The sequence below is a fragment of the Magnolia sinica genome, chromosome 16, assembly GCF_029962835.1.
Source record: "Magnolia sinica isolate HGM2019 chromosome 16, MsV1, whole genome shotgun sequence".
NCBI lineage: Eukaryota > Viridiplantae > Streptophyta > Magnoliopsida > Magnoliales > Magnoliaceae > Magnolia > Magnolia sinica.
The window spans coordinates 46,802,903-46,826,974 of NC_080588.1; the positions used below are offsets into that span (position 1 = coordinate 46,802,903).

At 40.3% G+C, this 24,072-nt stretch overlaps 1 protein-coding gene across 1 annotated transcript; it reads left to right on the plus strand.

Annotated features, from left to right (window-relative positions):
- Positions 1-355: 355 nt before the first annotated feature.
- On the plus strand, positions 356-15,042 carry LOC131228603 (probable beta-1,4-xylosyltransferase IRX14H). The gene is made up of 4 exons (XM_058224370.1): positions 356-1,262; positions 1,358-1,936; positions 13,857-14,117; positions 14,619-15,042. The coding sequence occupies exons 1-3, from the start codon at positions 502-504 to the stop codon at positions 14,098-14,100; spliced, it is 1,584 nt and encodes a 527-aa protein (XP_058080353.1). The 5' UTR covers positions 356-501; the 3' UTR covers positions 14,101-14,117; positions 14,619-15,042.
- Positions 15,043-24,072: the final 9,030 nt, after the last annotated feature.

Below are 24,072 nucleotides of genomic sequence, written 5' to 3' on the forward strand. Positions count from 1 at the left end.
CATCCACTTAAACATTTGAGAGATCCAATCTGCTTATCAGGAAGGACCACACTAAAGAGCCCTCAGCACAAAAAATCAGGCACGACCTTTAATCATGTACCCCACACGTGTATAAAAAAATCAACGGCTGAGAAAAATTAACCCATCTCCACATTCAACGTACACATGCCTCCCAAGATGATCAGATCAACCTGATTCAAAAATATAACAAGTGAGGCCCACCTGATAAGCAGCTTGGACCATTCACACGTGTGAAAATACGCACGTGTGAACTTAAAATTTGGCTGTCTGAAATCAAGCACCAACCCAGCTGGGACCCTCACTCACATAACACCGAACCAACCGCTCCGCTGTCTCTCTCACACTTTCTTCCAATCAAAAGCAGCAGACGCTTAGAAAACAAGGCGACTCGCAACCACCTCTTCTCTCTCCAAAGCCCCATTTCTTCAATCCCTTCCCTCCCTCTCTATCTCTTCCTTGGATGGTCGAGGGCTACCCAAAATGAAGCTCTCCACATTGCAGCAGACCTGCAACACCCGCCGCACAAACAGCTTCCGTGCTCCCGCGGCCCTTGAATCTTCTACCGTTGATGGCATCTTCAAATCCCCAGCTTCCTTCTTCTGGCTAATCCTCCACACCCTCTGCTGCCTCATCAGCCTCATCCTAGGGTTCAGATTCTCCCGCCTCGTCTTCTTCCTCCTTTTCTCCTCTCCCTACTCCCCCTCCTTCACTCCTGTGCTCCGCAGGTCTACCGATTCCGTACCCATCGCCTTCGAAAACCCTCCTTCCTTCCCTCACCTCCTCGACCATGAGACCGCCGCGACGGTTACTACTGCCGCTTCAGCTCCTCCGAACCGGACGACGAGCCGCGTCGTGGTGGGTCGCCACGGGATCCGTATCCGCCCCTGGCCCCACCCGAACCCCGTCGAGGTGATGAAGGCCCACCGGATCATCGAGCGGGTCCAGACGGAGCAGCAGCTCCAGTACGGGATCAAGAACCCTAGGACGGTGATTGCCGTCACTCCGACGTACGTCCGCACGTTCCAGGCTCTCCACCTGACCGGTGTCATGCACTCGCTCATGCTCGTGCCGTATGATCTCGTCTGGATTATTGTTGAGGCAGGAGGCGTTTCGAATGAGACAGCGGCGGTGATTGCCAGGTCACGCCTCCGGAACGTGCACATCCCATTCGAGGAGCGAATGCCGGACTCTTGGGAAGCCCGCCATCGGATGGAGGCGAGGATGCGGCTCAAAGCGCTGAGGTGGGCCCCCCCTTCTCTTATCCTCTTATTGCTCTTTCTTGCTGTTTGGAATTCGGATCGAATTCAATCTGATCTGTAGGATTTTGCTCAAACAGAATCATTAGGGAGCAGAGAATAGATGGGATTGTAATGTTCGTGGACGATAGCAATATGCACAGTATGGAACTGTTTGATGAGATCCAATCTGTAAAATGGATGGGCGCGATTTCTGTTGGAATCCTAGCTCATTCTGGTAATTCCGAGTCATTGGGTGTGGGGACCACGGTGGGAGTGGCCCAGAATCTGGACGAAGGGGCGGAGGAGAACTTGCCAGTGCCTGTTCAGGGTCCGGCTTGTAACTCTTCTGGGCAATTGGCTGGTTGGCACACCTTCAATTCTCTGCCGTACATGGAGAAGAGTGCCACGTATATTGACGATGGAGCGACCGTCTTGCCAAGGAAGCTTGAGTGGGCTGGGTTTGTATTGAATTCGAGGATGGTATGGAGGGAAGCCGGAGATAAGCCTGAGTGGGTCAGGGATTTTGATGCACTGAGTGAGGATGGGGATGATATTGAGAGTCCATTGGCTTTGTTAAAGGACGCTTCCCATGTTGAGCCCCTTGGTAAATGTGGGAGGAAGGTTTTGCTGTGGTGGCTCCGTGTGGAAGCCCGTGCAGATAGCAAGTTCCCTCCAGGGTTAGTGTTCTCATTTACCTTTGATATGCTTCATTTTCACACTTCTCAGATAACCTGGGTTGGATTATGGGCTCTTGATTATTTTATTTTATTTTTTCCTTTTGGTGGTTTGATGTGTTATTGTCTGTGCTTATTGTTTCCGTAGAGTTCACTTTCAATGCTTACAGTGGTTTCTGATTTTGAAGGTCACTTGATGCTCATTGTTCGCACTTCTTGCAATTTTTGAATATGCTATATTGCTGTTGTTAACAAACATGTGTTCAAAGAAAGAAGAATAAAGTGCATTAAAAACCAACATGGTGAAAGAGCTTATTGTATGATCTCATAAATGAACCTTGGACAAGAAATGGACCAATAATAGAGATATGTTCGGAGATGAAGCTGGTGTGAGCCTAACTTCTATCATACTAAAGGAAATTGGAGGCTCTAATGGGCTAGGGCCCTGTGGGAATGTTGATAGGACTCGCTTTTCAAATAAAAGACATCTATGATATATTTGGATCTGTAAAAGCTGGACCCCTTCGCAATCACAACTCTAGATCTACTAGGCTTTTTTGCTACTGGTTATTTAGGGGTCGTTTGGATGCTTATAAAATCATTAAGTTGTAATCTGATTACAGGTGTAAAGTGTTTACAGCTGGTCGTGTTTGGCTTTAAGTTGTAATCTGATTACAGGTAAATAGCTGTCTGTGTTTGGATAAGTTGAAATCTGTTTATAGCCTGTAACTAGGTATTCACGCATGACAGAGCTTGATATGGTAAATCCTTTAAAAATAATCAAATAACATAAAATCTTCATTTAAGATAGATCATTGGAATAAGCCCAAATCAATAAAGCCTGTGACCAATCCTTACTCTAAACAAATCATTTGGTGGGCCACAAAAGTGGTCCCACTAATTAAAATTCCCTTTAAGTAGTTTTTATAGGCAATTAGGTAATTTTTCTTGAGGCTTGAGATAATATCAGCCATTGGATTTAAAAAGCCCATTTTATTATGAATAAATACTTTCGATTTATGTGAGGGAGTTAATGGACCGTGCTAGATCTAAGCCCTTCATGATAAACCCTTTTACTGATGGACGTCTTAGGTTTTTGGGTTTCTCAAACACTGTACCGTCCTTTGGATTTGATAGCATCTCAACTATGAGAGAGAGAGAGAGAGAGAGAGAGAGAGAGAGAGAGAGAGAGCTCTCATTGCTCTGTTATATATATATATATATAAGAGCTGTTGCCTAAAATCCCTTTACCTGTAATTTGAAACATGACCTTTTCTCATGTTTCAAAAATTGCAATTGGATTACAACCTGTAATCTGTTTATAGGCAAAATACCCATCCAAACGTAATCTGTAATATGATTACCTGTAATCAGATTTCCACTTAGAAACTTTACAAGCATCCAAACAACCCCTTGGTAATTAGAGTCATTTGAGCTAATTATCTACAACCCTAACCCATGGGTAGTGTTGGGTTAATATTTCAACATGATTTTACCCTAAGAAAGTAGGGTTTGGAGAATAATCTGTGCCTCATACTTTCCATATGCCCGTACACATATTCAGGTAATATAGCTTTTAGTGAAAGTAGAGCTGGCAACCTACCTTTGGGCATTAGTTTTTGCCATCTGTGTCTTTACATTTACAGTTCCTTGATTTATGAATACTGCTCATGCCTTGATTTATGAATACTGCTTGTGCCTTGATTTATGGGAAACGGATTGCGTCCTGCCCCCGCTTGGACAGAATTGGTCCAGGTGGGGCTTTGTGGGACCTGCTGTCATGCATGGGTTTTTATCCACGCAGTTCACCCATTTTCCATATCATTTAATGGTACGGGCCCAAAAATGAGGTAGATCCAAAGCTCAAGTGGTCCGTACAATGGGTATTGAATGCCCACCATTAAAAAACTTCTTGGGGGCCATAGAAGTTTTGAATCAAGCTGGAATTTGTGTTTTCCCTTCATCCAAGTTTGTGTGACCTTACGAACAAGTTGGATGGAAAATAAACATCATAATGAGCCATAGAAAGGTTTCAATGGTGGGCATCATTATCACCATTGCATCCTGTGGTGTGATCCACCTGAGCCTTGGATCCACCTCATTTTTTGGCTCTTACTATAAAATGATCTGAAAAATTGGATGAACAGCATAGATAAGCCCCATACATCATGGTGGGCCCCACAGCCCCTACCTGGATTGATTGCTGTCCGGGTAGGGGCAGGACGCAAACAGCTTCCTGATTTATGCATACTGCTCGTGTCATTTGTTAGACATTTGAATCTTTCTGGTTATTTATTTGATAGTAGCCATAGGCCTAGTAATCTGCCTCACATGTATTGTTGGTGTTCTTCTTTGATGAGTTCCGGACTAATCTCCTATTATAGATGATTTCAGAAGCATGCTTTTCAAGCAGCAATAAAAGCTGATCCTAGACATGCAGGAATGTTGTTTGCAAAATTTGATACCTACCTAAAATCATTTATTTGGGCATATGTCATATAAGAATAACTGCTACATGCGAATTTAAGATTTTTGAAGTCATTGGTGGAAAAGGAGTGAAGGACACCATGAAGTACCTAGAAATAAAAATAGTGATATAAATCAAGAGCATGGATTTCTCCTTTGGAAAAAGAGGCAGATTTGTTCTATACTTTGTTGTGTATTAAAGATCTCCAAATCATTACAACTATTGTTGGAGAAGAGCATGAGAAGGGAATTTGGGGAAAAATGCTAGGGAACTAATGACCTCCCTAACCTATTTCATTGAAAAAAAAATGGTGTGGTGTCCTGAGGGAGCATAAAAAATAAAATATACAACATTTATTTCTGTCTAGCACTCCCTCTCAAGTTCAAGTATAGATATCAAACATGGCCAACTTGTCCAACAAGTCACAAAGACGAGAAGAAGGACCAATTATTTATTTATTTATTTATTTATTTTTGAGAATTGAAAATTAAGGAACCAAAGGCTCCAAAAAAAAAAAAAAAGCAAAACAAACCAGCCCAAAATTACAAGCCGTCCCACTTCTAGATTAAAGAGAACACCTTTCTAACTATATACCCCTAGGTCTCACTTCTATCCCTAAAGCATCTGCTGTTGCTTTCAATCCAAATATGACATAAAACAGCTAGCAAGGCAAGGTGCCAATTCCTTCTATCTTTGGAAGTAGGCCCCCCTGCATGCCAAGACAGGAAGAGATCCTCCATGGAGTTCAGTAAAACCCAAGGCACCTTAAAAGATGAAAAATGCATTCTCACACTCCTAATGCATAAGGGCAGCTGAGAAATAGATGCACCACAGATTCATCATTCTTCTTGCACAAAAGACCGATGTTAGGTACCACCACCTTCTCTTGCAGTGATTATCCATAGTCAAAATCCTATTTCTTCCTACGAGCCATGCAAAAGCCACCACCTTTGGAGGAGCATGATCACACCAAATATACCCTGTAAACGAACAGCTAGTGCTGGTGCCCGATTCACGAATGATATTGAGAAAGGATCGCACGGTGAATCTGCCCAATTTATCCCTTAACCAAAAGGGGACATCCGAAGTTGCCGGGTTGGGACAAATGCCTTCCAGAATAGATAACAGTCTTATCATTTCCTCAGCCTCGTCTTCAAATAAAAAGTCAGAGGGAAGCCGGGAAGCCGAACACTGCCATTTTCTTGAATGGAGAAGCAATCGGCAGCCTAATAGATTGGATCTAGCATAGACTCACGATGCGAGAAGAGAAGATTCTCCAAGCCATACGTCATCCGAAAAGCTTACCTTGACTCCACTACTACTAACATCCCCATCTCAACAAATCTCCAACAAAATGAAGCTTTGTACAAAGAAGGGCTCTTGATCCTCCTGCCTGAATTCACACGAACTTTAGTAAGGATATGTTTTTTCTATCAGTAATATAATCTTATTAAAGGAGAACGAAGGGCCGGAGCCCATTACAAAACTAGAGCATTAGAAGCGATATCCGACTAAGAACAAGAGATCCAACCCTGATTGGGAGGAGCTATTAAACCCGCTGCTGCCACCTATGAGCAACCAAGACATTTGACTCTATCAATGGTAGGTGAAAACGAAACATCAAAGGCTTCCACCAATTGTGAGATTGAAGAAGGCATCGACCACACTCCCTGGAATTGTTGAGAGCACCATTCCTGAATCATGCCAATGTAGGAGCAATGATTAAAGAGATTATTCACATTTTCCTCATCATTTAGGCACAAATGACTTCCCTTCGCCATGATGAAGTTTCTCTGCCACAAGCAGACTATTGTAAGAATGTGATCCTGGCCCACTAGCTGAGCAAATTTAATGGCTCTCGGTGGAGCTTTAGATTTCCAGAGCCAACCCATGGGAGCAGCAAGCACATCGTCCCCCTTCAAAAGTTTATACAACAATTTGACTGAGAATATTTTGAAGGGGTCCCATAGACAAATCAATCTATCTTTCCTTGACAGATCTGCGTTCACCTCATTAATTAGCTGCATCAAATTTAAGTACTCCCCCTCCTCACTCTTAGGTGTTGTTTGATCAAACTTAAATTAATTTCACTGAAAATATGGGTCTTTTTTCAGCTTCCCTCCACTTAATGCTGAAGGCTGAGTGCTGAAGGTGGCAGTGCATTGAAATTTCTTCTCACTTTTGACTAAAATATCCCTAAAATTATTTCAAAATTACAATTCAACACTTTAAGTTTTCAACACTTAATTTAATTGCAGAGCTTTTTTTTTCAGTTTATGAAACAACTCCTTAGTAAGGATATTAGCAAGTTGATTATTTGATTGAACGTGCGTCAAAAGAAGGTCAGAATATATCTTTTCCCATATGAAGTAACAATCAACCTCGATATGCTTTGTCCATTCATGGAAGAATTGGTTGGAGACAATGTGATTGTAGCTTGGTTGTCAGTTGTCACAATATCGAGGAATATGCACGAAACTAGATGATTTTAGATGTAACATAACCCATAGAGCCATATTTCACTTCAGCAAATGAGAGGGCAACACAGTCTGTCTCTTGCTTTTCCATGAATCCACATTACCCCCCACAAATTTATTGCTTTTCCATGAATCCACATTAACCCTCACAAATATATATAGTACCCGATAGTGGACTTTCAATCATTAGATGACTCAGCCCAATCTACATCATAACATGCACTAATGTGAAGATGGCCCTGATCTAAGCACAAACCTTTTTCAGGTGAAGATTTCAAATAGTGAAGGATTCTATAGGTAGTTTCAAGATGATGGGTATGCGGAGCGTGCAAAAACTGGCTCACAACACTCATAACATAAGCAATATTCGGATGAGTAATGTATGGATAGATGAGTTTTCCTGCCAAGTGATGATACTTGCCCAGGTCTTGAAGGCCGCCGAAATCTCAAGAAGCGATGATTTACTTCTATCTGGGTATTGACAGGATGTGAACCCAACATTCCGGTCTCGTGAAGAAGGTCAAGAGCATATTTGTGTTGTGACATAAAAATCACATGCTTTGACCAAGCAACTTCAATTCTAAAGAAATGTTTCAATGACCATAAGTCTTTAACATCAAATATGCCCACAAGAAACTTCTTGACAAAACAATGGCTTTTTCACTATTACCAGAGATGATGATATCATCAACTTATACAACCAATACTATCCTAGAGGAGTAAGCTCTCTTCACAAATACTAAATGATCACGTGAAATGTGTTGGAAGCCTATTTGAGAAATTGGTTTGTTGAACTGCGTGAACCAAGCCCAAGGTGACTATTGAATCACATTCAAGGACTTTAACTTTCACACTTTGCCTTTTGAACTAGGAGGACAAAAGCCTAGAGAAAGAGTCATATGTATTTCTTCTTGAAGCTTCCCATGAAGAAAGGCATTCCTCTCATCTAATTGGTGAAGATTCCAATGGCAGTGACGGCCATAGACAAGATCACTCGCACGGAATGTAAATTGCAACAGGATGGTCCACAGACATGAGGGGAGGGCTTTTTGATGGACCTCAGGGAAAATCTCTTCCAAAGAAGCCTATATAAAAATTCCATCAAGGCGCCCTTCAAAAAAAAAATAAAAAAATCCATCAAGGCGACTCATAACTGGCACTTGCTAGTTGCTACTCGTTCAACAACTTGAAATTTGCACCGTGGAGAAGTAGAATCATTAGCTCCCATTTATAAACAAATCACGAAAGCTCTTCATTCTCAAAGTGATTCTCAACTCTTCGAATTTATCATAACCAAACTGAATGACATTGAAATCCCCCTTGATAGGCCAAGGACCATGCTAGTAAGACAACGTCTTCCCCAATTCTTCCAAGAACTTTGGACTATAGTTGTATAAAATGTGAAACGAAGCGGTAACAAATCTGTATGGGAAGCGTTTGTTTCGAGATATTGGTAAGTATAAACCATTTTGAGTATAAATAGCGATAGTGTGTATCCGAAGCACAATTCAAAGTAGGAGCATCACCTGGTTAGGAGGATTGAGCAACTAAGCTCCAAATGTAATCTTGGATCATTTGGACCATATGTAGTATAGATAGAGGCTCCATGAGCAACCCCCACTATCATTTGGAGTTGAACAAATAGGGATCACCTCCCAATAGTTGAGGCAATTTAAATTGAGCATTCAGAATAACAAAAGTTAACCTGCCAATTGAGTTAATACATTTTCAGCCACAAGCCGAATTGCCCCAATCCTCCCTGATATCTCCCTCGCAAATAGCTTCTTTTTCTGTGTCCAACAAAATTATCATGTCCACTTTATTGGCCTGAAACATCTCCTTAACAATGATCCTCTTATCAACACTTCTGAGACCCCTAATGTTCTACGTAGGACCATAGTTGCAGGATCCTTCTAACTTGGGGTCGCTTTTGCTTTGGATCACTCTTCAAACTCTCTCCTGCTCTTGCTAGGAAGTCGTTTATGCTTGATAGCATTTGAATGTGTGCTTCCCCACTGTTGCATTTAAAGCTCTCTCACACTCTTACCCTTCTTTGAAGAAAGCTTAGCTCCACTGGACCTTCTTGCTTCACTTTAGCAGCATCGATTCTTGGGAGAAATGACGCAGGGATGGACGTGATGAGGTCAATCATTGTCTTCCTCAAGGGGATAATTACTTCGAATCCACGGAGCTTCTCTGGACTCCTCACAGAGATACCTCAAATCCACGAGGAAAATAAGAAAATAGAAATAAATTCTATAAAATTTAAAATTTCATTAATAAATAATAAAAATGAATTTAAAATCTCTTAAATAGTGATACCAAAACTAGTAATAAGTTTAAAAATCAAACTCCAACCTAAACTCCTTAAAACTCATAATTACTAAAAATAGTAAAATTCCAACTCTAATAAAAATCTTAATTCTAATAAAACTCTTCTAAAGCCTAATTTTTAAAAATAAAAATTTAAAATAAACTTTTGCTAGAAGAATCCTATTATGATTATAAATTATTTTCAAAAAGAAAAAAAAAATCTAAAACTCTAAAAATGAGAAAATATTTTTTAAAAAAATTGGAATTACTAAAAATAGTATTTTTTTCTTAAATTTTTGTTTTTAGGCTAAAAGCACATGTTGTGGATCCAAAATCTGAACCGTTCATGTGAAGCAGCACCTCGTGAAACCCCCCAGACCCAAGTTCTACTTTGATCTAAAACTTTGATGGGCCATGGAAAATGAAAATAGTTTCCTCCCTTGATTTGCATTTCTCTTTGCTATGGCCCACCATAGTTTTAGATCGGGGTGAAAATTTGTCACATACGGTTTCATGGGATTCCGCATCACATGGACAGTGCAGATTAGTCACCCATGGCACGTGTGCAAAGGTGCGCACGTGCGTAGGTGCCCGGGAGCTTGACTCTATATATATATATATATATATATATATATATATATTGGGAATTACTAAAAATAGTAATTTTTCCATAAAATTTTGTTTTTGAGCTGAAAGTGCGCATTTTCTGACGAAACGGACAGATGCGACCCATTTCGTGGGTCGGTTTACCTCGGATGGCCCGTTGCTATAAAGATTGATAGGTTGTGTGCCCCATAACGATACCCGGATCAAAAGTTATGCCCAATTTACGGTTCACCTTCTTTTGGTCCAACCATGCTAGGAATGTATCGGTGCTAAATCTGACATCAAGAAATAATTTTGAACTACTCTTCCTCACCCTCAATATCCATCCCAATCGATTTGGCTGATGTCTCAAGGTTTCTACTAACCTAAGGAGTGTTTGCACTGTCTTCCCTATCCAGTGGATAAGCAAGACTTGTTCGAAGGAATCCTCGTGTCCAATTCTCAATTGTCTATTCACATGTGCCAACAGAATCTTCCTTTTATATCAGATCTGTGAAGAAGACCTTCCGCATATGATCCCTCAACAAGCTTGTAATATCCTTGTTGGGTTCTCCTTGATACAACTAGAGTTGCAGGTTAGGATCTAGATCTGTATATTTTGGTTGGAGCTAGATCTAAACATTCAAGAAATCTCACACAGATGCAGTAACAATGAGGACTATGTTGATACCCAACAGCTTGCGAGCCACATCCAGGTATCCACACACAAACTGCGCGTGTGCACGCGCGCGCGCACACACACACACACCAAATTCTTCTACTGTAAAAATGAACACATGCTAAGGAGCAACAAGTGCTGAAAACTCAAAGAAAACTCTTTCCTTTTTATTAACCATTCATCATAAGCACCCCACAAATATGCCTATCTTTTATATAGCCTTGTATAACTGTATTCAATGCTAAAAGCCTAGAAAGTAACAAAATTGGTTACAGATTTCCTACTGGTCTATTAAAAGAAATCTTTCCTAAAACATCTTTAAAATCAGCGAGCAAAGAGTCCAAAGCTGATTCCTTCCCTTTATATTCCATGCATAGACATCCTTTAGGCGCAACCTTATGTTTGTTTACCCCTGACAGTTTCCATATATCCCTTAAATCTTGCACTCAAATTACACACACACACACACACACACACACACACACATGAGAAGGTCTCAGGTCCAACTGGTTGGATCACAAGTAACGGGCCACCCAGCAGATAACTTCCAATATGTTAAGTTCATGTGAATCCAACTCATCCAATAGCTTGGCGTTACCACAAGGATCACCTGGTGCAAAAATCATCCATATCCATTCATTGAGTATGCTACATTTGTATTTTTCTAATCAATGGCTAGACACCGTTTTCTATGGTGTGGCCTACTAGATGAGTGCATAGGGCTGAATTTTTCTTAAGATGATCCTCATTGTGGGGATAAACTATTGGATGTGTTGGATTAGGCATGCACTTAACATGATGGAAGTATTCCACTGAGTGGACTATAACTTGTGGTCCAACCAGTTGGACTTGAGACCTTCTCTCTCTCTCTCTCTCTCTCTCTCTCTCTCTATATATATATATATATATATATATATATATATATATATTGAAATGCACTCAAATGATATATGAGCACATTTACTACCACTTATGATCATTTAATGCTTATCTATATTCCATGTTTCCATAGAGCTCTTTATGTAACAGCTATATGGTATTAGCATCTCTGACCGTATGAATGTCTTTTACTGTACTATTTATAAGAGTCCAATAACAAAGTTTTCTAGCTCCGTATGATTGCTACAAATAGCATTACATATTATTAAAGATTGTGAAATCCTATATAACTCACATATTGTATGTAACAATAAATATACATGTGATATCTAGAAGTTGGATATGTATCAGCCCCACAGTCGATTGGATTCCTCTTTGCCACATGGCCCTTCACATGATGCAAGGATTGGATAGACCGATTCCTCCCACCTTCGAAAAACTCATCCTTGATTGGAAAATGACATTTATCTTCATACTTGATGCACTCCAAAGCAAGTCTTCTTCCTTGTTGATCGCAGCTGATCATGACTCCCTTCTTGTTGTCTGGGCATGTTTAAATCTGGAGCATGTTCTTTCTCTTGCACCCTCTGATATGTGTCCTCCTAGGTGGTTGCCTTCTTTATAGTGACAACTGCATGTTTTGTTCTGCTCATTGTATCTCCTTTATTACTGTCCGTGTAGTCTTTTCACCATATTCAATGCTCTCCTGTGTCACGTCAACGGCCCTTTTCCTGTCTTCTTCTTGTGGTGGCTAATCTCTCATTGGTTTGAGGATGATCTTCTTCCCTTCGTGCACAAATCTTTTAGGTGTTAGCAAGGCCACAATACTACACATGATGTTCATACAACCACGGATGACTGAGTTGGATGCGGAAGCCTTCATTACGACAAAATCACACCATATAGATTCAGCATAATGTGGTCCCAACAAGTGTCTCACCAGACAATGATGGACCATTCCAAGAGACTCATCATTCACCCAAGCAATCCGATAGAGTTGTTGGTGCTTGTCAATCTAAATTTCAACCAAACCAGTATTGTTTGTGAGATGGTTTTTATGCTGTTAACATTGTTAGTGATGATTTTGAGTATGCCCTTCATAAAGTATTTGGGTGTGGAAGACATCGGTATCCACCAGTATTGGTTCTGGTTTCTGATAAGCATTGCTAAGGATTTGGCTTGTTAGTAACAAAAGCTGTTCAACACCTCTTATGCCTTCATATTCGAGCAATCCCATCCCATCAGCTTTCTTGTTTACCTCCTCTTCTGAATCTTCATCCTTAAGTGTTCTCCTCACAATTCTTCGATGGGCAAACAGCTGCATAATGACCTTTGCCTCTATATTTGTGACATGAACTACCATGGTCTCTTGTGGACATCTCTCCTGCCTGCTTAATTGTAGAATGATTCATTTAAATGTGACTTTGTTATGTAGTCTCATAACAGAATTTGTTAATCTTACAGTTTTTCATTATCGAAAACATCCATGTTATTTGATATGCTATACTGTTACACATATCCAGTATGAATGAAATGATGACATATTGTCCACGTGGTGTGTGGTGCATGTATGTATAATCAACCTTCTTTTAATAATACTTTCAACTTGCTGATTGAGTGCTGAATTTTTGTGGATTACTCTTTTCTATACATCATGAGGAATTGAATGGCCCTTAACCCAAGGATAAGCACAATTTCCTCAAGCCATAATGTATCTAATGGACCATGCCTCGCTCAAGGGATTCCCTAAACATCCTTCTCATTGAATTACCCTAATTCTTTTTAACAATGCGACTCCAATTGGCCAGTTGAGAGCAACCAGCAACGGCCCATATTCAATCATCATAGCTTTTTCCTAGCTATTTGAGCTATAAAATAATAATAATAATAATAATAATAATATTTGAAATAGGAATTCTCACAAGGGATTAGCAAAAGTTCTATGACTCCCTGGCTTCTGTGCACCTGCCATCAACCTTACTTTCCCTGGGTGTGGGAATACTTGGAGTGCTTCCAGGCGGGGTTTCAAACTGTCAATGGAAAATGAAATATAGATTGAATAGATCCAAGCTTCCACTCTGGGAGATTTTTGCAACAAAGTCTATCCGCATTGGAGCTTCTCACGTCAATGGTGTAGATCACTAATCTGGGGGCCAACTTGTCCAAACTCAAAAGTTTGAGGATTCTCTGCATATCCTGGGCTCAAGTAATCATGTAATCCCTCTGGTGCTATATACCCAAAGGGCAAAGCAATTCAGTACACCTATCCCTTTATTGTTATCCAATGTAGTAGCATTAGTTTTTATTTATTTATTATGTACTGTGTTAACTTTATCAGCTTAACTTAAAAACAAAAAATAAAAATAAAAATACAACCTATTAAATCATCCTGAAAATAAGAAGAAGAAACTTTATTAGCTACCTGTTTCAAACTATATGTACAGCCATTAATTACAACCGTAAAAAATTTTCTGCTTTCATTGCCCTTCACTTTATCTGATTATTAGGTCTCATTGCATGCAGATGGAAAATAGACCCCCCTTTGGATATTACTGTCCCTGCAAAACGCACACCATGGCCTGATGCTCCTCCTGAACTTCATTCTACTGCAAGAACGACTGTCTCTGAAGATCATGCAGAAAAGCGTCACCGAAAAACAGGTAGGAATTCCAGGTTGAGGCAAAGCTCCCGCAGTAAGAGGAAGCATGAATCACAGATGGATGGTCAAGTTTCTGAGGTGACAGGGGGGCATGGAGAAGAAAAGTGAGGCCCCAATATAAACAGGTACAAACACTCTGTTGCTATAACTGAATTTGCAACAGGTGCTACGCTTATCTTGAAGTTAATCAAGCACTCTATCCACATAGCAAGCTTGTTTGTCATTTGGACCATTCATCTGCTGGGCCTTAGCATGGATGGTACTTCCCCAAACATCAAACTTTTCAAATGATTCCACCCACCAATTGGACTTCTAATTATCACGAAGGTATTGATGAAAAATTAAAAAATTTAAAAAAAAAAAAAAAAGGGCCTACCAATAGTGACATTCAATGGGCAAATTCATCTATGGATCATCTGGTGGCGGCGGTGGCGGTGGTGTTTTCCGGGGTATCTCCGATCTTTGGCAAGGCTTAGCTGATGATATGTATCTCATAAATTTGTGCCATGTGTACAGAGAGATTTCACCATACGTTTTTTAGCCTTATAATTTTCTTCCATATAAAGACAATAGGTCCTCAATTGCCAAGAAACACTAATCCACTGATGCAATTGCCCTTTCATCAGGAAACAGTATCTATTCCTTCATCTGTCGATGGCTTGGCCTTCTATTGCAACAGTCAGCTGATAGTGAATCCTCAAAGGATGGAAGGGCCATGCTGAAACATACTCAGAAACAGTTATTGATGTGGAGCAGCTGAGATGTATTCATTTGGCCTGGTTCTGAGTTCTCCAATGGGAGTGATTTGATGATCTTGGGGGGGTTTGTCTCATCAAAAGAGGTGTGTTCAATAGATGTGCAGCATTGCATGCCCATGAGTGTGTGTATCTGATGTTTTGAGATTTATAGAAAGGAACTTTGAAATTTAATCGGACCCTTCATTTCTGTCCTTAGATTGTTAGAATGATTCTATTTGTAATAATAAAAGGTTTTGTGATATGAGATTGTTGGTATGATCTTCTTTCCAATGGAGATGACCAGTGATAAACACTTCTTTTTCCTTTTTCTTTTAGCTTTGGGGAGATCTCTTAAAAGTACAAGAAATGAAAAAATCCCAGTAGCTATTGTTCACAACACTTGTTGGTTTCTACATTTTCCAAAAATTCTACTTCCCTACTTCTATTTAGAAGAAAAAAAGAAAAAATGTTCCAGACTATGAACCAAACAGAATTTAGATCATTCCCCAAGAAACGCTGCCAAACTAACGTTACAATGGAACACAAAAACCGGGGAATGAATTCCCCAACAACCAAACAGGAGTGCTACAAGGCATCCCGTCCCCTTATAGTTAGGGCTGTCAATGGGTACTGGGACTGCAGGCACCATTATGGACCTGGCCCAGAGTTAATAGGTCTGGGTCTTATTTCTCAAACCTGTTTAGTAATTGGGTTGGGTTGGTGATGCAGGGAAGGACATGAGGTCGAGCACTGCCTTCCTCAGGGGGATAACCTCAGGGGGGGACTTCTCTGTACTCCTCACAGAGACACCTCGAATCTAGGAGGAAAAGAAATTAGAAATAATTCTAAGAAATTCAAAATAATTTGATTGATCGTTATAAATGAGATCACACACCTTTAAATAGGGATACTAAGCTATGGAAGAAGATTCAGAATCAAACTACAACTAAAACTCCTATAATTTACAACTTACTATAAATAGTAAATTTACTATTTATAGATGGTCATGATTCCCACTAGTGCGCATGGTTTTTGGCCAAAAGTGCCTTATTTGGCTTCACCACGCTGTTCTCCTAATTATTCTAAGCACTTTTCATGTTGGACACAACTCCTAAAGCCCAACGGATAAAGAGCTATACTTAAACTAAAACTTACTATAAATAGTAAAAACAAAATTAAAGCATGAATTCGACCGTCAATCTGATAGTATTTTGCAAATTTGGCGTGGGCAACTCAGTGTAGCCAGCCGGGTTGGGTAGCTAAAGTAGCTCGTCCTACCCCAAAATCATATATGGCACAGTTGGGTGGCTGAAGTAGCTTGTCCTACCCCAAAATCATATGTGGCACATCCGATGACTCATTCTGATTTGCTGGTTTGCGAGATACGTCCATTTTAAGTTCTGACGGTCTAGATTACTTTTGTTGTCAACTGGGCCTTTTCTGATCCATCTTGGCCATGAAACTGTCCGTGACCCGCTCTAGTTGGGGTCCATTTGGACCCTGCAAAAAAAAGAAAAAAAGAAAAAAAAAAAGGGTTTAATCAGCTGGGTCTGGGTCAATTAGGTTAATTTTAAAGTTTTATATGTATGTGTGTGTGTGTGCGTGTGTGTGTGTGCACGCGCGTGTGTGTGTGGGAAAAGGTTCTATGCGGTTGAGCTCATGGGAACTTCCCATGAGGTCCAGCTGTGTGGGTCCCACCGTGATGCGTGTCAAACATCAACATTTTGTATTTGATGGGTCTCCTTTAAATTATGGGATATCCCAAAAATCAGTCGTACATGGAACTCAGGTGGGCCATACCATCTAAAATCATGTGAAGACATGCCTAAAACATATAAAAGCATTTGGTGGGGCACACCTGAAATTTGGATGCGTTTGAAACTTGGTCTGACCCCTCATCCACTTGGACACACATAATAGATGGACAGGATTTGTGAAACACATCTCGGTGGGCCCAACAAATGATTATGAATGTTTTAATGGAGGGTAACCCCTCTCAACTTTTGTATGTGGTGTGGCCCACACAAGTCACGGATTGACTTGATTTTTAAGCCCTAGGCCCACCATGTAATAATGCATCTGACTGATGGGGTAGATGTTCGACACGCATCACGGTGGGCCCACACAACTCGACCTCATGGGAAGTTCCCATGAGCTGGACCGCATAGAACCTTTTCCATATATATATATATATATATATATATATAACAACTGAATGAGATTTGCTAAGCCAGAACAGCTCTCATGTGTTAAACTAGCAAGGGCGATCTAGTCAATCCAATCAAGTGGGCTGACCAAGTGAAAGCCCATATTTGACGCTTGATTGACCTAACGCATACTCAAAACCAAGGTCCAAAGAACTGATGCGTACCTGCGTACCCAAAATCCAATTGGATCCGGGAATGGGCCAAAAAACAAAACCCGGACAGGAAGTTACCTGACCAAACAACACCCGATCCCAATTAGAATGAGACCACCAACTCTAGTTGACCGCCCCATACCTGACCCGTCAACAGCCTAATTGTAGTGGTTTGAACATGACATGAAGGGATTCATAAGAGCGACCAAAGAAAGGTGAAACTCGAATATGTACAACATCTAAGCCATGTACCAGGTGGGACATAGTATGAAAAGGCCATGCCAGAAGCAAGAACAATCCATTCATTGGTTGCTAAACTTGGGTGTTGAATATAGAACTACTGGTGGTTTTTTTCCGTCTCTTTTTTCGATGCATACAAGAATCGGCCACCTAATGAGTGGATAGGCCTGATTTATGGAGCATTTTGGTTACCCCAAACTTATGATTGGGCCTGAAATTGCACATAGGGGCAGCAATGGGGTTAGTGTGGGCAGGGCGAGGCTAGGCCCAGGCATTCCATGCTTATGACCCAAAGGCCTGGGCCCAGCCTAAGTCTAACATGGGCCTAGCAGAGCAGACCCAAGCCTGAGACCGAAAAAATTAGTTGGGCCCAGGCCAGACCCAAAATGACCACCCCAGCTGAAATATGAATGAAATCCCCGTTGCTTTCTCAAATGTTCCCAGTACATCCGTTGAACAAGTGGACTACTGGGCAAAGAAATAGACATTTTACAGGAACGAAACCAACCGTCCACATCCAGGATGAATGAGTTGCTTGGCTCAAGTATTGTGATGCAGGGAAGTGCGTGATGACGACGATCACCGTCTTCCTTTAACTATAAACACTTTAAATTCACAAAACTTTTTTGAATTCACATGAAAATTTCCTCGAATCCATGAAAAAAATAAGAAAAATTTTGAATTTTTTTATTAAAAGCTATCCAAATAAAAAATTTTGCACGCTTAAATACTCTGAAACAAATCTCAAGACGCAATTAAAAAGATTTAAATAAATAAGGTAATAAAAACTGAAAAAACATGTAAATTTTCACATTCTATTGATTAATCAAACGGAATGGGCAAAGCATCCAGAGACTAAAACTCATAAAATTAAATTTGTTCTGATCGATCGATCAATCGATCATACTAAGTAAAAATTGTCTAGCAAGCATTTCATCTAAATTCAAATTTTGATTGATCGATCAATTGACCTGATCGGTCTGCTCGATAGACCTTGATCGATCGAACTATGTCGAAACTTTGTTGATTTCTTTTTGGACTTCTTGCGGTCCCATTTGTGATAGGCGCGTGCTTGCTCCACGTCCAACATAAGATCTCCTCCACTTGAAAAAAAAAAACTAGTCCTTGAGTTATTCTCTAGCTCCGGTTCATGATGCTCATATAGGTCTGCCACATTTAACGTGCGCAAGATCTCCATGTCTTCAGGAAGATTAACGACTTAGGCCATGTCATTGATCTCACTAAGTATAGACACAAGTTTGATCTTCTTATTCTTCAACATGTTATACGTTCCGGTCAAAAATCTCTCATTCCACGGGTGAATCATAACGTTGTCACCCACATTGATCACCTTTAGGCGCCGATGTTTGTCAGTTCTTTACTTATACTTGTCGTTTGATACTTGAAATTTGGCCTAAACATCATCATATGCACTTATAATTTGGTTCGTCATATGTTTTGCATCAACACTCACGCCTGATAGCTTGGGCAATAAAACAAAATCAAGAGTATGTTTAAATACTCATCCATACACAATTTTCAATAGGGACTTGTCGGTGGAACGGTTTTGCATATTGTTGAACGCGAATTCCACTTGAGCCAAGGCAGAATCCCACTATTTGGGCTTATCACCCAAGATGCATCGTATAAGGTTCCCGAGTGTGCGATTCACCACCTCGGTTTGCCCATTTGTTTGCAGATGATATGTACTACTAAAATCTAGCTTGGTGTCCAATTGCCTTCACAAAGTCCTTCAAAAGTGACTGAGGAACTTAGTGTCACGATCTAATATGATAGAATTTGAGACTCCATGTAATTGAATAACCTCTCGGAAGAACTAGTTTGTGACATGTGTAGTGTCGAAAGTCTTCTTGCACGGTATAGAATGAGCCGTCATCTTGGAAAATCTATCGACCACAACAAATACAAAGTCTATTCCACGCTGGGTCCGTGGAAGCATGGAAGGCCTAGCACAAAGTTCATGAACAAATCTTCCCAAGGGCCATCAAGTATAAACAATGGAGTGTACATGCCTGTGTTCTATGATCTTCCATTGGAGGCCTGACACATATGGCACCACTGCAACACTTTTCCAGTATCATGTTTCAGTTATAGCCAATAGTGACGCTCCTCCAAGAGAGTTATTGTCTTGTTTCGCCCTGGGTGACCGCTGAGGCCAATCCCATGTAGCTCTTGGATGACACATTCTTGCAACGAACTTTGTGAAATACACAACCGATTCCCATTGAAAATGAAACCATCTTGAATATGGAGGTCATTGGACTGACCCTCTTGGCATTGAATCCACGCATTCTTAATGTCATCGTTATTGGCATATAAGTCCTTGATGTATTCGCACCCGACAACCTCGTTGGTTATGGTGACTAACAAGGATGCACGCTGGCTAAGAATAGAATAATTGTAACACCCTGGCCCTTCGATACTCGAGTATCGTATGTCCTCGGGTGTTATCTAGGAAACCTTTTGATTTAGCATAGTGTCTGCATGTGCATGCGCATGCGCGAGTCCGTGGAGGAGAGGAATATGGCATAACTCTAAACCTAGGAACTTGAACTTAAGCAAAGTTCATGTGTAGCTCGCCGATGGTGTATGACTAGTTGTGGGACCCGAATTCCCAGATCGGGCGACCAATTAGGAAGAGCCTACCATAGGAGCACATCAAATTGAATATTTAAATCGGGGATTGATGAATGTGATACCTTTGGTCGGTCCCCAACACTTGGACAATCGGGCCCTCCCCCAATATCACCAAAGACTAGAATTCCCAAGCCCAGGATCGACAATGAACCACCTCAGCCCACCTTTAGGACCCTAGAGCAGTGACCTAGGCCGATTCAGGACGAATCAGATCCTGTTGGATCAACTAACTTGAGTAGCCCAATAGCAGGACAGATTTGGTAGTAAATATGTAATATACTTACATTAAGCATATGTAATATAATATAATATAGGAAAACAAACAAGTAGAACTGAATAGGATGTGGTTAAGGGAGGTCAAGTGTTCGAGTACCCATAGGTGGTGAAATCCCACTACGGCGTGAGTGTGTGGGGGTGTGTAAAAAAAGAAAAAAAAGGAAGGTCAAGTGGCTAGTCTTTTGATAATTTTTTTTAATAACCGTTTTTCAAGGCGAGTGACTCGGTTTGAGTCACCATGAGTCTCGTTGAGTCATTTGAGTCAGTAGATTGACTCAATGAGTCTCTCTAAGTTGGTACCAAGCCACATCTAGAACTGAGTTCCTGTCGACCTGTATAATATCTTGCCAAGTCAAGGTGATTTGGCCGAGTTTCAATTCAAGTTAGCAAGTTTTAGAACTATACTTCAAAATGTGGATGCTCTTTGTCAATTGGGTTTGTTTTATGAAAAAAATAAAATAAAAAATGTTCACACTATAGTATGAGTGTGATGGTTCTCATGCATGTATAACTCAAAATCAAATTGTCCAAATTGTAGGCCCTACTTTTGATGGGTGATAAACCAAAAACCATACAAAACTGACCTCCTAATTGGCTGGTTGGTGGACATCTAATGCACAATTAAATTGAAAAAGTTTGTCAATTTGGCATGTGGACCTTGATCACATCAATTCAAATACATGCATGGTTTTTATTGTTTGCTAACGGAGCGTTCATACTTGGCCGACATCTTTATCCTTTCTTCTTCACAACTTGTTACATTTTTCATCCATAGTGATGCATGAAATATGAATAATCATTTAAGATATCTATATAATACTTGACTTTATGAGCGGAGGGCTATTTTTGAGCAATATTTGACTTTGGTTTTGATGGTACATGTCTAATGAAGGATATCCACCATGATACCATGATTTTATCCTTTGTCGAGCCCTCTACACCATGAATCTATCTTGCATCCCAACTGATATAATGTTATTTGTTTTGCAGGTAGCTTGAATTTTGTTGAAGAAACAACCAAGCTATAAGCTGGGCATGCAGCTCAGGGTAGGGGAAAGGAGGAGATGATCAGGAGGGACCCCTGAACTAGTGTAGATCTGCATGACAGTCCATGGATCTCAATGGCTGCATCACTCTTCCATTCAGCTTTCCTCCCCTTCCATTCATAACAATAAAGGCAACATGAACAATGCGAAAGCTTTAGTTTGCTCCCAAAATTCCTTTTCCTTTCTCGAGTTAGATATTTTCATAGATATATCAACACTATTTTGTTATATTGCTTTTGATGGAACCATAACTTTTATCTAAAATAAGGTTAAATGTCTTATTATTTCATTTTTTTCCTGTCTATGCAGTTAACTCCTTGGCCAGTTATTATTTACAAAATATCAAAAGTTGATGATACGAGGAATTCCTAGTGGACTTGCTCATGTGTGGTAGTTGTAGGTTTTTTTGTAGCACACATGCCAATTTAGGATATGTTATAGACATGGGCATTCATCTGGTAAGGAACACTATCATCAAGCTAACACAAACATTAGGTTGGTCGACTCATCAGATAGGCCGTGCATGACATGAACATTGAATATGGACCATTGGTCATTTTTTCCAATGGTCCATTTTTCTCATACAAGTGTGGCCCGCCTATTGTGTAGACCAATATGGTTTTTGGGCTTGAGCATTAGCATAGTGTGCCATTACTCGTCATGCTCTGCCTACTGTGTACCTCAAGCTAGGTTCATCTAATTGTATTTATTGTATGTGCTTTTTATGAATCATAATACAAATACATGCTTGATAGGGGTTTCTATATCAAGCTGGGCTAGCCTTACATCGGAGAGCGAGAGGGGAAACATTCGTGGACCTCACCAGAGAACATTTCCCTACAAACCAAAAAATAGCAAGAAGTTTATCACTCTATTATATTTATGCCAGATAAAAAAAAGGACAAGGTTCCCCTGTTTTCAGTGCAAGAAGCGCACTAGTTCCCTTGGTACTGTTGTGGTTCTCATCGTCTTTTCTACAATGTGTTTCAACATTATATTTTAATCTTACATTTTTTATTTCATTAATCTTTTCTTAATTCACATCTAAGACATCTATGACAAAAACTGACATTTCTTTTCTTGTATTTTTGTTCTTTATGAGGATAGTTTCCCAAAATGTGTTTTGGGGATTTGTGAGCCTTTGCATCTTTTAGACTCTCCCAATCCAAAATGGAGATCGATCTATGTATACAATGCTATGCATCATTCCTTCCCATCAAGGCTATAGGATCTAGTGGTTTTGATTTTATTAGTACCTGAAACAGTAATATTAGTAGAAATACTTCTGAAAATGTTCAGCAATGTTTACAGGGATATACCCATCTGTAGTTACTTGATCATCGCAATGTAAGGGAGCGTAAGTGAATATCTCAACTTTCTGATGGCTCACTGGTACATGCATTGTTTTCTTAATGTATATGGATAATAACTCGTCCATACATGGTTTTAGAATTTGTGTAATTTTTTTAAAATCCAAAGTTGCTGTTATGTTGCAAAGATGCTGCATACTTGGTAGAAGTTTCAGATACATGTCCGAATATCGTTCTCCAATCCACCTATTGATGACCTGGATACAATTTTGTCCCTTCCAACGAAGACCATTCTATGAATGGATTTGACCAAACTTCCATCCAATACAACAGCTTGGATTAGAGAAGCCAGACCTGGTACCTCTCATCCCTTCGATCTTCAAGTATCTGAAGGGGGATACAAATCGAAGTGAAGGTTTTCTCCGCAATTGAGGGTCTATGGCCCATTCAAGGATCCACCAAAGTCATGTTCGCATAGAATGAGATTTTGTAAATATCATCAGGTCAAGTCAGTACTTGAGAAAATCATCAGCAGCTTCATTAAGTAAAAAAATTACACATATCGGGCAATTAGGGCATCTACATAGTGGCCCACCAGATCAAAAATTCTAATCACTGTATATGTGCTACATTTAAGACAATTAGCCATTTATGCTGAAGAGAGTTGGGCCATGGCCCAGCACCTGAGATGAGGCATACATGTCTATGGTGGTACCTCAAATTGTGTCCCACACCAAACTCATGGCAAGAAAGCCTAACCAGATGGCCCCATCAACTAATCAGTTGTGATCAAGATCGCACACATGTCTATGGTAGAGATTGGATTGAACACAATTTTAGGAAGAGCTTCCTCGAAACGTAAACCTGATTAACAGAGTTGATCATGAAAGATATACCACATGGTGGCTCACAAACAAACCTATATATGGTTGACATCCGATTTACATTATTTCATGTGGTGTGGCCCATTTGATTTGTGGATCTAGTTGATTTTTTTAACCTCAAGACCTAACATCGAGTATAAAATTTGGTTAGCAGAGTAAATTTTGTAATTAAAACGTGGTGGACCTCCTAGACTTGGTGCCATTCATCTATTAGAAATGTTGGAACTGCAAGGTCCCTATTCAACCACTCGACATTCGACATTGTTGCAAGTAGACCAGGGATCACAGAAAGGGTGATTTTCAGGGTATTTTGATCATTCATACTTTCAAGTAAAGGTCAGCAAGTCAAGTCTACAAACAGATGGACAAAGTGGATTTCTCACAGACATCACGATGTGTCTACTTAGCTTCCACGCAATCTGCATCCGTGATCTTGGAGGTGGGCCATACCGCATTAATGGTACTGATGTCCTGCACGAGTGGCCTGTTGCAGTGAAAGACGGTATCGTACCAAAAGTTCTGATACCCTTGTCTACAGGTGATCAGTTCTTCAATATTTATTAGGCATGG

Bases quoted from the DNA above. Each gene is read 5' to 3' on its own strand.
- LOC131228603 (XM_058224370.1), top strand. From the start codon at position 502: ATGAAGCTCTCCACATTGCAGCAGACCTGCAACACCCGCCGCACAAAC. The intron at 1,263-1,357 runs GTGGGCCCCCCC...TTGCTCAAACAG, and splicing joins ATGCGGCTCAAAGCGCTGAG to AATCATTAGGGAGCAGAGAA. The intron at 1,937-13,856 runs GTTAGTGTTCTC...CATTGCATGCAG, and splicing joins GATAGCAAGTTCCCTCCAGG to ATGGAAAATAGACCCCCCTT.